Below are 14,124 nucleotides of genomic sequence, written 5' to 3'. Positions count from 1 at the left end.
ACATCGCTGACGTAACTTAATATCGCTGACGTTACTTAACATCGCTTGACGTAACTTAACATCGCTGACGTTATTAAACCTTAGCTGACGTTACTTAACATCGCTTGACGTTACTAAACATCGCCAAAGTTACTTAACATCGCTGATGTTACTAACATCGTTGACGTTACTAAACATCAATGACGTTACTTACATCGCTTGACGTTACTTAACATCACTGACGTTACTTAACATCGCTTGACGTTACTTAACATCGCTGACGTAACTTAATATCGCTGACGTTACTTAACATCGCTTGACGTAACTTAACATCGCTGACGTTATTAAACCTTAGCTGACGTTACTTAACATCGCTTGACGTTACTAAACATCGCCAAAGTTACTTAACATCGCTGATGTTACTAACATCGTTGACGTTACTAAACATCAATGACGTTACTTACATCGCTTGACGTTACTTAACATCGCTGACGTTACTTAACATCGCTTGAGGTTACTTGATATCGGCTGACGTTAAATTACTTTCCTTGACGTCATTTACATACGGAACCTTACCCTAAAAATCGCTTCACGCTACTAGCATCGTTGGAGATACTTAACATCGCCCTAGGTAAAGTTATATCTCTTGATGTTTCTCAACCCTTGAGGCTACTTAGATCCAATGATGGTGGAGATCAGACACAGCACGAAGGTCACCACGCTCCCTGTCACGGCATCAGCACCTGGAGAGAAAATGTGTACACATGCAAAACTTACTTCGTGCATGCTATTCGTTTAATCGTTCAACGTACAATCGTTGTAATTAACGAAATCCATTTCAAATTCATTTCGAACTTTTCGAGAATGATAATTGTCCTTGTCAGATTAAAACTATAATGGGGGCGATGGGGTAGCTTAGTGGTTAAAGCATTCGCTCGTCGCACCGAGGCCCGGGTTCGATTCCCCACAGGGGTACAATGTGTTAAGCCCAGTTCTGGTGTTCCCCGCCGTGATATTGCTGGAATGTCGCTAAAAGCGGCGTAAGACCATACTCACTCACTCACTCACTAAAACTATAATGTAACAGAAGGTGGCGAGATCATCCGAGATAAGTATCTCTGTTTCCGTCATTCCAAATTTATTGATGAGTTCGCTACACAGCGGAAGGTACGGGTCAGCCGATTCTTGTCATATGAGGCTCGATTAAATATATTCTGGGTTTACATGACTTTTTTCAAAATTGACTGAGTGGAAGGGTTCGCAGGTTAAACACATATAACAGTATACTTAGATTGAATGACGTGTGTGTTATACAATCAGACTGAAATCAAACATTTCATGAACTTGCTCAATCTTTCAGTCTTTTCGTGAAGTGACTATACAGCTTGTCATTAGGTGAAATCAATTGTTTAGTGACTGTCATTTCTTGAACTGAAAGCAATGTTAGTGTCTCTTTTACATTACCTGTCTGATACCACATCAGTATCGTAATCCTTGATCAAACAACACTCGCTAACTACTCCAATTAGATGCTCATTGTTGAGACCAAGTTACAATGGTCTATTTTCCTTTCCACAGTTACATGAAAACCGTGGCCCCACCCAAGTTGAACGTATGGTCACGAGAGACCGCATACGGTTATTTGCGGGTCAACCTGGGGATAACTTCTTTCAGTGGCATTTAGAAGTTGGTGTGATGAAGTAAGACGAGTTCTATGGATGAACATCTTCTTTATTACAATTAGTGCGACGTTTCGGTGTAGATCCTAACACCTTTATCAAGCAAGTGATCATCACTTCCTTGATAAAGGTGTTAGCTATAGGATCTACACCGAAACGTCGCACTAATTGTAATAAAGAAGTTGTTCATCCATAGAACTCGTCTTACAATTAGTGCGACGTTTCGGTGTAGATCCTAACACCTTTATCAAGCAAGTGATCGTCTTGCTTGATAAAGGTGTTAGCTATAGGATCTACACCGAAACGTCGCACTAATTGTAATAAAGAAGTTGTTTATCCATAGAACTCGTCTTACAATTAGTGCGACGTTTCGGTGTAGATCCTAACACCTTTATCAAGCAAGTGATCATCACTTGCTTGATAAAGGTGTTAGCTATAGGATCTACACCGAAACGTCGCACTAATTGTAATAAAGAAGTTGTTCATCCATTATGATAGAGCTCGTCTTACTTCAACCTGGGGATAATGTTCCTGTTCCCATAGAACTGGTGGGAGGTGGAAGTGACCACAGAAATAAACTTGGTTCCATAGTGGACATAAATGACAGTTATCAGTACACGATTATCCCAATTGGTACCTATTCCAGAAACCAATTTGAAATGTGCTACAGCAACTCTTAATGAGCCAGACATAAGCAAGGATACCATTTGTTAACAGTGCTTCCAAAATAATAATTATATAAAAAGGGAGATAACAATTTTAGGGACGCGCGACAATACAAATCAGGACATTTATTTTAACAAACCTTATAGAGGGAAGACTAACATTTAGTCTTTGGAATAATGTTATCTCATCTGAAAAGATATATCTACAAAAAAGAGTAGAATCTAAATAGATCCCAGAACAATCCTTAATTTCCTCAACCTTGCCTCAGCATTCTAGACTTGAATTGGACTCTTTTTTATATATATTCTCTAGGGTATGGGAGACAAAGTCACACAGAATTTTAAGGGAGGCTATGCTTACCACATCCAGGGATGTTATTCATGGTTGTCGTGGCAACAGCTATTGCATTGTTGATCGTGGTCTTCAGCCCCGGTACGTCACAGCCGCTGAGAGCGTCTTTCATGCACGCGAGGGAAGATGTGTACGCCCTGAAATGTGCGAGGTTAAGGTCACAACGTCCGAGGGTTAATAGTAGAGTGACTCGGTGAGTGAATGTGATTTTACGCCACAATATTCCAGCAATATCACGGCGGTCTGTAAATAGTCGAGGCGAGGCCAGGAAAACAAGATGTTGACAGTACATGCAACGATCCATATTTTTAAAATAATAAGTAAGTCCACCGATATTTTTTTCTGAGAGTTTTTTTTTAAAGATATGTATAAAAAACGTACATAATTGTGGAAAGCAAGTGAACATTTTACAGTCTCTCTAGCTTATGTTTAATGACCGATCAGCTCTCATGGCAGGAACGTAAAACCCCGTCTAAGTTGTTGCTGTGACATGACTGTAAGACAGTGCATCCATCTATTTCGGAGCGACTGTGTACATGGTCACTCAGCTTGAATTAAATATTTTATGTTTGCTTCTACTGCTGACCAGCTTCCTGAGCGCTTGTAAAATTATTTCAGTGGTATCACTACAGTGAGTGAGTGAGTGAGTGAGTGAGTTGGGTTTAACGCCGCTTTTAACAGTATTCACGTTATATCACGGCGTGTCAGCTTAATGTGGGAGGAAAGCCCGAAGTGATGCAGGTCTCAGACGTTTACCTCTTCAGTGAAACCCACGAGCACGGGTATGGTGCTGACAAACCTAGAAACATAATCAGGGCGAACTGGGATTCGATCCCACAATCATAGGTTTCTGGCGTGCCCAAGGTACGCAACTCCGTGCCCCCGATATCACTACAGATGAATCCTGACTCAGCCTCGAAGTTCTAATTCGAACCTTGAGAATTGAACCGTGGCGTCTAAGGTGACAAGGGCAAACTTTAACTGAAGACATAAATCTGTCTGCGCAGCGAATTGCGACTGACAAGCACTGTGGTGGATGACGGGATAGTGTACTAAATATGCTATTGATTACAGATTTACTATGACATTATCCAATGCAAATAAAAAGTGAAATCCAGAGGTAGATAGTCACGTGTCATCGTGGTCTTAACCAGATTCAAGTATTTACAAGCAGCTGTCATAAAACTGGAAGTGAGTGAGATGTGAGTGTATGAGTGAGTAAGTGTTGCTATAAGATGTGTAGGTATAAGATGTGAGTGAGTGTAGGTAGAAGATGTGAGTGAGTGTAGGTATAAGATGTGAGTAAGTGTTGCTATAACTTGTGAGCGAGTGCAGGTATAAGATGTGAGTGAGTGTAGGTATACGATGTGAGTGAGTGCAGGTATAAGATGTGAGTGAGTGTAGCTATAAGATGTAAGTGAGTGTAGCTATAAGATGTAAGTGAGTGAGTGTAGCTATAAGATGTAAGTGAGTGAGTGTAGCTATAAGATGTAAGAGAGTGATGGTAGCTATAAGATGTAAGTGAGTGAGTGTAGCTATAAGGTGTAAGTAATTGAGTGTAGCTATAAGGTGTAAGTGAGTGAGTGCAGCTATAAGATGTAAATGAGCGAGTGTAGCTATAAGATGTAAGTGAGTGAGTGTAGGTATAAGATGTAAGTTTGTGTAGCTATAAGATGTGAGTGAGTGTAGCTTTAAGATGTAAGTGAGTGTAGACATAAGATATATGAGTAAGTGAGTGTAGCTATAAGATGTGACTGAGTGAGTGTAGCTATAAGATGTAAGTGAGTGAATGTAGCTATAAGATGTGAGTGAGTGTAGCTATAAGATGTAAGTGAGTGAGTGTAGCTATAAGGAGTAAGTGAGTGAGTGTAGCTGTAAGATGTGAGTCAGTGAGTGTAGCTATAGGTTGTAAGAAGGTGTAGCTATACGATGTAAGAAAGTTATGGTAGCTATAAGATATGAGCGAGAGAGTGTAGCTATAAGATGTAAGTGAGTGTAGACATAAGATATATGAGTGAGTGAATGTAGATATAAGATGTCAGCGAGTGAGTTTAGCTATAAATGTGAGTAAGTGAGTGTAGCTATAAGATGTAAGTGAGTAAGTGTAGCTATAGGATGTAAGTGAGTGAGTGTAGGTATAAGATGTAAGTGAGTGTAGCTATAAGATGTGAGTGAGTGTAGGTATAAGATGTGAGTGAGTGTAGGTATAAGATGTGAGTGAGTGTAGGTTTAAGATGTGAGTGAGTTTAGGTATAAGATGTGAGTGAGTGTAGGTATAAGATGTGAGTGAGTGTAGGTATAAGATGTGAGTGAGTGTAGCTATAATAGGTGAGTGAGTGTAGGTATAAGATATGAGTGAGTGTAGGTATAAGATGTGAGTGAGTGTAGCTATAATATGTGAGTGAGTGTAGGTATAAGATGTGAGTGAGTGTAGCTATAAGATGTGAGTGAGTGTAGGTATAAGATGTGAGTGAGTGTAGGATAAGATCTGAGTGAGTGTAGGTATAAGATGTGAGTGAGTGAGTGTAGCTATAAGATGTAAGTGAGTGTAGGTATAAGATGTGAATGAGTGTAGGTATAAGATGTAAGTGAGTGTAGGTATAAGATGTGAGTGAGTGAGTGTAGGTATAAGATGTAAGTGAGTGTAGCTATAAGATGTGATTGAGTGTGGGTATAAGATGTGAATGAGTGTAGGTATAAGATGTGAGTGAGTTTAGGTATAAGATGTAAGTGAGTGTAGGTATAAGATGTGAGTGAGTGAGTCTAGGTATAAGATGTAAGTGAGTGTAGCTATAAGATGTGAGTGAGTGTAGCTATAATATGTGAGTGAGTGTAGCTATAAGATGTGTGTGAGTGTAGGTATAAGATGTGAGTGAGTGTAGCTATAATATGTGAGTGAGTGTAGGTATAAGGTGTGAGTGATTGTAGGTATAAGATGTGAGTGAGTGAGTGTAGGTATAAGATGTGTGTGAGTGAGTGTAGGTATAAGATGTCAGTGAGTATAGGGATAAGATGTGATTGAGTGTAGGTATAAGAAGTGAGTGCGTGTAGGTATAAGACGTGAGTGAGTGTAGGTATAAGATGTGAGTGAGTGAGTGTAGGTATAAGATGTAAGTGAGTGTAGCTATAAGATTAGGTGAGTGTAGGTATAAGATGTGAATGAGTGTAGGTATAAGATGTAAGTGAGTGTAGCTATAAGATGTGATTGAGTGTGGGTATAAGATGTGAATGAGTGTAGGTATAAGATGTGAGTGAGTTTAGGTATAAGATGTAAGTGAGTGTAGGTATAAGATGTGAGTGAGTGAGTCTAGGTATAAGATGTAAGTGAGTGTAGCTATAAGATGTGAGTGAGTGTAGCTATAATATGTGAGTGAGTGTAGCTATAAGATGTGTGTGAGTGTAGGTATAAGATGTGAGTGAGTGTAGCTATAATATGTGAGTGAGTGTAGGTATAAGGTGTGAGTGATTGTAGGTATAAGATGTGAGTGAGTGAGTGTAGGTATAAGATGTGTGTGAGTGAGTGTAGGTATAAGATGTCAGTGAGTATAGGGATAAGATGTGATTGAGTGTAGGTATAAGAAGTGAGTGCGTGTAGGTATAAGACGTGAGTGAGTGTAGGTATAAGATGTGAGTGAGTGTAGCTATAATATATGAGTGAGTGGAGTTATAAGATGTGAGTGAGTGTAGCTATAAGACGTCAGTGAGTGTAGGTATAAGATCTGAGTGAGTGTAGGTATAAGATGTGAGTGAGTGAGTGTAGGTATAAGATGTAAGTGAGTGTAGCTATAAGATGTGAGTGAGTGTAGGTATAAGATGTAAGTGAGTGTAGGTATAAGATGTGAGTGAGTGTGGGTATAAGATGTGAGTGAGTGAGTGTAGCTATAAGGAGTGAGTGAGTGTAGCTATAAGATGTGAGTAAGTGAGTGTAGCTATAAGATGTAAAAGGTTGTAGCTACAAGATTTACGAGAGTGATGGTAGCTATAAGATGTGAGCGAGAGAGTGTAGCTATAAGATGTAAGTGAGTGTAGACATAAGATATATGAGTAAGTGAGTGTAGATATAAGATGTAAGCGAGTGAGAGTAGCTATAAGATGTAAGTGAGTGAGTGTAGCTATAAGATGTGAGTGAGTGAGAGTAGCTATAAGGTGTAAGTGAGTGAGTGTAGACATAAGATATGTGAGTGAGTGAGTGTAGATATAAGATGTGAGCGAGTGAGTGTAGCTATACGATGTGAGTGAGTGTAGCTATAAGATGTGAGTTATTAAGTGTATCTTTAAGAGGTGAGTGAGTTAGTGTAGCTATACGATGTGAGTGAGTGAAGCTATAAGAAGTAAGTGAGTGAGTGTAGCTATAAGATGTGAGTGAGTGAGAGTAGCTATAAGGTGTAAGTGAGTGAGTGTAGACATAAGATATGTGAGTGAGTGAGTGTAGATATAAGATGTGAGCGAGTGAGTGTAGCTATAAGATGTGAGTGAGTGTAGCTATAAGATGTGAGTTATTGAGTGTAGCTATAATATGTGAGTGAGTTAGTGTAGCAATACGATGTGAGTGAGTGAAGCTATAAGAAGTAAGTGATTGAGTGTAACTATAAGATGTAAGTGAGTGTAGCTATACGATGTAAGAGAGTGATGGTAGTTATAAGATGTAAGTGAGTGAGTGTAGGTACAAGACGTAAGTGAGTGTAGCAATAAGGTGTAAGTGAGTGTAGCTATAAGATGTGGGCGAGTGAGTGTGTGTAGCTATAAGATGTGAGTGAGTGAGAGAGTGTAGATATAAGATGTAAGTGAGTGAGTGTAGATATAAGATGTAAGTGAGTGTAGCAATAAGGTGTAAGTGAGTGTAGCTATAAGATGTGAGCGAGTGAGTGTAGCTCTAAGATGTGAGCGAGTGAGCGAGTGTGGCTCTAAAATGTGAGCGAGTGAGTGAGTGTAGCTATAAGATGTGAGTCAGTGAGTGAGTGTAGCTATAAGATGTGAGTGAGTGTAGATATAAGATGTGTCAGTGAGTGTAGCTATAAGACGTGAGTGAGTGAGTGTAAATATAAGATGTGATTGACTGATGGTAGCTATAAGATGTAAGTGAGTGAGTGAGTGAGTGTAGCTATTAGATGTTAGTGAGTGAGTGATACGCCGTTTCAAGCACTTTTCCAGCCATATCACGGACGTGTTTTACACCCTGTACCCATGTGGGGAATCGAACAGCATGACAAGCCAACGCGTTAACCACCGACCCCGACTTTATAATGTTTATACAATTCATTCACTCAAAATATATACAAAAAGGTATATTGTCTGTGTCAATAACAACTTTCGAACAGAACAGCAAGTTATGGAAGAATATGAATATGAGTAAAGCAATATTTTCTTACTCGCACGTAGCTGTAGTTGTAGTGCAAGACAAATAGTTACAGGCACCGTCCGCACTTGCATACAGTGCAGCTGAAACAGATTAATGATCACTCTGAAGTAATGGCTTCATCAAATATCGGCAAAACATTATCCGTCATCCACAAAATACCTGTCAAACATTACCCTTCATCCACAAAATGCCTGTCAAACATTATCCTTCATCCACAAAATGCCTGTCAAACATTATCTTTCATCCACAAAATGCCTGTCAAACATTATCTCATCCACAAAATAACTGTCAAACATTATCCTTCATCCACAAAAAACCTGTCAAACATTACCCTTCATCCACAAAACACCTGTCAAACATTATACTTCATCCACAAAATGCCTGTCAAACATTATCCTTCATCCACAAAATGCCTGTCAAACATTATCTTTCATCCACAAAATGCCTGTCAAACATTATCTCATCCACAAAATAACTGTCAAACATTATCCTTCATCCACAAAAAAACCTGTCAAACATTACCCTTCATCCACAAAACACCTGTCAAACATTATACTTCATCCACAAAATACCTGTCAAACATGTCAAACAAATTCGTCATTACAATTAGGAGCCACATTTCGGTGTAGGCTCTGACACTGTGTTCTTGCTTGATGATGGTGTTAGAACCTTTACCTGCGCCTCCATCCATAAAAATACATGTCAAACAAAATCCATTATCCACCTAAAACAAGCTACTTCCTAGAAATCCAGTTGTTTCGCTATTCGCTTTCTAAAGGGGTTTGTGCGGATGTCATTTGTCTTCGGTGTGTATGGTCAGAATGGCAACTGTCCTGGGTGTCTATAGGCCGGATGACACCTACCGTGATGTGTGTGGTCAGAATGGCAACTGTCCTGGGTGTATATAGACCGGAAGGCACCTACCGTGATGTGTGTGGTCAGGATGGCAACTGTCATGGGTGTATATAGGCCGTATTGCAACTACCGGTATTTGCATGGTCAGGATGGCAACTGTCCTGGGTGTCCATAGGCCGGATGACACCTACCGTGATGTGTGTGGTCAGGATGGCAATAGTTCTGGGTGTATATAGACCGGAAGGCACCTACCGTGATGTGTGTGGTCAGGATGGCAACTGTCCTGGGTGTATATAGGCCGTATTGCAACTACCGGTATTTGCATGGTCAGGATGGCAACTGTCCTGGGTGTATGTAGACCGGATGGCACCTACCATGGTGTGTATGGTCAGGATGGCAACTGTCCTGGGAGTATATAGACCGGATGACACCTACCATAGTGTGTATGGTCAGGATGGCAACTGTCCTGGGAGTATATAGACCGGATGGCACCTACCATGGTGTGTATGGTCAGGATGGCAACTGTCCTGGATGTATATTGACCGGATGGCACCTACCATGGTGTGTATGGTCAGGATGGCAACTGTCCTGGATGTATATAGACCGGATGGCACCTACCATGGTGTGTATGGTCAGGATGGCAACTGTCCTGGGAGTATATAGACCGGATGGCACCTACCATGATGTGTATGGTCAGGATGGCAACTGTCCTTGGTGTATATAGGTGAGGTGAAATTGGGTTTAACGTCGCGTCCAAGATTATTGCACTTATATAGCGACGTGCATGTACGTTTGTGTGTTTGTGTGGCTGCTTGTACTAATCCGGACTGATGCCGATTTATAGTGCTAGCACACTGAGATATCATGCGGCAGTTTTTAACATGAATACCCTACTCAGACACAGTATACTGACTCCGAGCCGACCAGTCCTTGTTTTAGCCCCTTAATGCCGAGCGCCAGACAGGGCAGCAACAAGTACCCTCTTTGAACGTCTTTTGGTATGACGCGGCCGGGGATCGAACCCCGGACCTTCCGCTCTCCGGGCGGACACTCTACCACTGGACCACGGAGGCGGTCTCCTTGGTGTATATAGACCGGATGGCACCTACTATGGTGTGTATGGTCAGGATGGCAACTATCTTGGGAGTATATAGACCGGAATGCACCTACCATAGTGTGTATGGCCAGGATGGCAACTGTCCTGGATGTATATAGACCGGATGGCACCTACCATAGTGTGTATGGTCAGGATGGCAACTGTCCTGGATGTATATAGACCGGATGGCACCTACCATAGTGTGTATGGTCAGGATGGCCACTATCCTGGATGTACATGTATATAGACCGGATGGCACCTACCATAGTGTGTATGGTCAGGATGGCAACTGTCCTGGATGTATATAGACCGGATGGCACCTACCATGGTGTGTAAGGTCAGGATATGGATAAGATATATATAACCAAATTAGGTGCACAAAGCAGATTAACAGGCACTTGCATAACGCATATACTACCAGGACTTACAACGCACCTGGTACAATATTAACATAAAAATGTACTAATAAACCAAGCTAAGATAATAGTGACTAGGAATATTGACATTAGAGAGGACAGGTACAACAGTCGTAGCATAGGTGGTTGCGTGAACGACTACAAATCAATAGGAAGCATGTTCGTTTCTCGAATTTTTGAAAGTGTTCGGCTCATAAATGTGACTAATAGAATATCTGTCATGCAGACGCTCACAATGAAATTATGTCTGACTACTACGAAGGACCCATAACTTTTAACAGCCCATAAATTCTAAACAAGTTTTAAAAGCTCCATTTTAAAACACATTTGTTTATAGTGGATCACTGTAACATCTTCATCACAGCACGAAATAATCTCAGCTCTGGTGTTGAAGGTACTATTACCCAAACTCACACGAACCTAGCTGCCACATGCCTCATCGATTGAAATCAATATTTACTTTAGCGGAAGGTAAAATCGAGGGCAACCCATCGATGTTATACCAACAAGGATCATGCTGTTAATACACTAGACAGGCCGCCCATCACATACATCATATGGTATTCAAAATCGTGTTTTACATTTTGGTCCAGCGTTAAATAAACGCCATAAACTTTATGTTTAAGTAGCTTCAGAATTGGATTGAAAGATTTGAAAAAATATGACAAAACATCAATTATATGTTCTGCAGGGTTGTTTCAACTGGACCTAGTTGTTTGCCAGTCCAAGATCAGTTTGAATTCTTCATAAACCAAAACTTTAAGATAATGTGCCGATTCCTCTCAGTAGGCAATAAAAACGACATGGTCCTTTCCATTAAAGACATATCTGCCAAAAGCAGATTCAATTATACGAACCCGACCATATCACGAGCATGTGTTTAAAAATCAATATCAAATAGTGATGACACGAGGTCTTCGCGAAAAACGTGAAAAATAAGTCAAACAGTCAAACTGTTGTCAAGATGAGGAGTTGAAGAAATACCATACATTAGGATGTCCACGATTTTAATAATTTCTTGCGCAGTTCCAACTTAGAATCATTCATAGCAGTTATATTCATATCAAACTTTTCCCATCCTCATTATTTCCAAATCATTGTTTCTGTCAATAAATACAAACTGAAACTGATAAAAAATAATCTTACCTAGGACACAAGCGGCGATGAGGATGCAGTTCATCTCTATCGGTTTACAGTTTCTTGGCAGACAGGATCCAGAGGCAAGTTAGAAACCCTATTATGCTTCTGATGCTGACAGTGAAGTGACCACGCCTATATAGCACACTGTTTCGTATTATTTCCATGGAGACATCATCAAGAGGTATTGCGAAATATGATTTCAGTTTGAGTCCTTTTATTTATTGCACAGCGTCTCCAAGCATAACAATGGATGACACATAGCTATGCGTGCAGGGATGTACACAACTCCTTTCTCTTTCGCAATATGCTGAGCCGTGTCATGGAAACTGACATGCTCGTATGAAAACGAGAAGGGTAACAACCAGGAATCCGGGGTCAGAGATAAAGAATATATTTATTTGGCACAGCTCACTACAAATATCTTCATTGTGAAATTAGATTGTATATTTGAAAGGCATTTAGATGTGATACAGATACGGAAGGGAATTTATGGATGTCAACTTCTTTTTTTCATCAGGAACACAACGTTTGGGAGTATATGCTTTCTCTTTCATCAGGTGATTTTATTCATAAATCTTGTTCGTGTCCTCATTGTCCTTCGGTGAGAATAATACCATGAATTGTTTGAAGTTAAGGCATTTTAGACAAATGGTAAATACGTTATCCGAAGAGATAATGCATCGTCCACTATGTGTTATGGCAACGCAATGACCTAATGCCTATTGCAACATCTTCGTAGACTGGTAGGGAACCCTTACTCTGAATTGATTAATGGTATTTGTTTGTTTAATGCCACATTCAGCAATATTCCAGCTGTATGACAGTCATCTGTAAATAATCGAGTTTGGACCCGACAATCCAGAGATTGACATCATACGCATCGATCTACGTAAATGGCATACGATGACATGTATCAACCAAGTCAGCCAGCCTGACCACCCGATCATGGGTGCAGAAGGGGTGGACCCACTTTACGCTTCAAAATTATTTATTTTTTATCTGTCCAAAAATATTTATAAACAAATATGTTGTTGAAAGATGTTTTTTTAAAGGTTGATGGTTGGTGAGAGTTTGGTGAGGGGTAGGGTTTCGGGTAGGGAAAAAGTAACTTGTCTGCCACAATTTAAAATGTAGATTGTTGCAAGGTGTCTATTTAAATGAAATATTTAGGCTTATAGTTTTAATTTAAAAAAAAAAAATAAAAAAAATTCAATTTTGTTTTCTTGTTTTGCAGCAGTAGCTGCAATAATATCTAGTCTCAATACAAAATGTCAGCCGCATCGAATATATGCTGTTTCGACCCCTAAGATCAACGGTTGACCAATTGATGAATAACGATGCAAATATAGGAAATGTAAATATTGGAAATACATGATGCAAATATGGTCACCAGGTGTCAAATGCATGCAACAGCGACATTGAAATGTGAATACAGGAAACAAAGAAACATGCCCATACATTTCGTAGGGGGGTTCAAATTGATTCGTGATCCATTGAACGTCAGTGATGGGTGTTATTGTGACAAGTGGGATTTTACTCCGCATCCATCAGTATGATTTTTCTGTTAGTTTGTTTGTTGTTTAACGCCGCCCTCAGCAATATTCCAGCTATATGACAGCGGTCTAAAGTCTCGGGGAAACATTCCGACGAACACATCTGACTTTTTGATTTTGAAAACGAATATAATCGAGGAACCCGAATGTGAAAAAATATGCCGCTTTATTTTCTTTTTGTGGCTAATTCTGTTGTTTGCGAGCGTGATGGCATCTGCAACCAAAGAGGTTATAGGTACAAAATGCTTCCCACAAGAGGGGCAGTCGGGTAGCCTAGTGGTTAAAGCGTTATCTCGTAACGCCAAGGACCCGGGTTCGATTCCCGACATGGGTACAATGTGTGAAGCCCATTTCTGGTGTCCCCCGCCGTGATATTGCTGGAATATTGCTAAAAGCGGCGTAAAACCATACTCACTCACTCACACACTCACTCACTATATCCCTTATAAATTCTAAACTCGTTTAAAAGCTCCATTTTAAAACACATTTGTTTATAGTGGACCACAGTAACATCTTTATCACAGCACGAAAGTCTGTATTCAATGAAAAATAATCTCAGCTCTGGTGTTGAAGGTACTATTATTATGTAACAAATCGAGCCCGGACCAGACAATCCAGTGATTAATATCATGAGCATCGATCCTCACAATTGGGATACGATGACATGCATTAACCAAGTCAGCGAGCCTGACCACCCGATCCCGTTAGTTGCCTCCTACGACAAACATAGTCGCCTGTTAGGTCAAGCATGCCTTTAGTATGGAGACTACCAGTGATACCAGCAAGGTACAACGACACACAGTCACTGTTGCTCTTTCGTAGTGCTACACATGCTGTTACGTTCGTATTATCGATGCTTTGAAAATGTCCACGACATCACATAAACGATAAGCAATAGCTGGCATATCGGGCTAAACTGTTCATAGTTTCCATTCGCGTCGTGACATTGTTCAGATATTTACAGTCAGCACTTCTGATGTGTATTGTGTCAGTTGACCTCACCCAAATTACACATTGTGTGAACACACAC

The 14,124-nt window shown here is 40.3% G+C and overlaps 1 protein-coding gene across 1 annotated transcript; it reads right to left on the bottom strand.

Moving 5' to 3' along the window:
* Positions 1 to 226: 226 nt before the first annotated feature.
* Positions 227 to 11,658, bottom strand: LOC124140096. The gene is made up of 4 exons (XM_048384606.1): positions 11,548 to 11,658; positions 8,045 to 8,114; positions 2,685 to 2,812; positions 227 to 722 (listed from the first exon to the last, which is right to left on the bottom strand). Exons 1-4 carry the CDS (start codon positions 11,579 to 11,581, stop codon positions 649 to 651), a joined length of 306 nt encoding a protein of 101 aa, XP_048240563.1. The 5' UTR covers positions 11,582 to 11,658; the 3' UTR covers positions 227 to 648.
* Between the last annotated feature and the right edge of the window lie 2,466 nt (positions 11,659 to 14,124).

This window comes from Haliotis rufescens, unplaced genomic scaffold (assembly GCF_023055435.1).
Source record: "Haliotis rufescens isolate VD_foot unplaced genomic scaffold, xgHalRufe1.0.p SCAF_5, whole genome shotgun sequence".
NCBI classification, from domain to species: domain Eukaryota; kingdom Metazoa; phylum Mollusca; class Gastropoda; order Lepetellida; family Haliotidae; genus Haliotis; species Haliotis rufescens.
The sequence above is the reverse complement of the archived record's forward strand: the minus strand, read 5'-3'. Positions and strand labels throughout refer to the sequence as shown.

Excerpts from the sequence above, each read along its gene's own strand:
- LOC124140096 (XM_048384606.1), bottom strand. The coding sequence starts at position 11,581 with ATGAACTGCATCCTCATCGCCGCTTGTGTCCTAG. Across the intron at positions 8,115-11,547 it reads CATCGCCGCTTGTGTCCTAG|CTGCACTGTATGCAAGTGCG; the intron begins GTAAGATTATTT and ends AATCTGTTTCAG. Across the intron at positions 2,813-8,044 it reads ACAACTACAGCTACGTGCGA|GGCGTACACATCTTCCCTCG; the intron begins GTAAGAAAATAT and ends CGCACATTTCAG.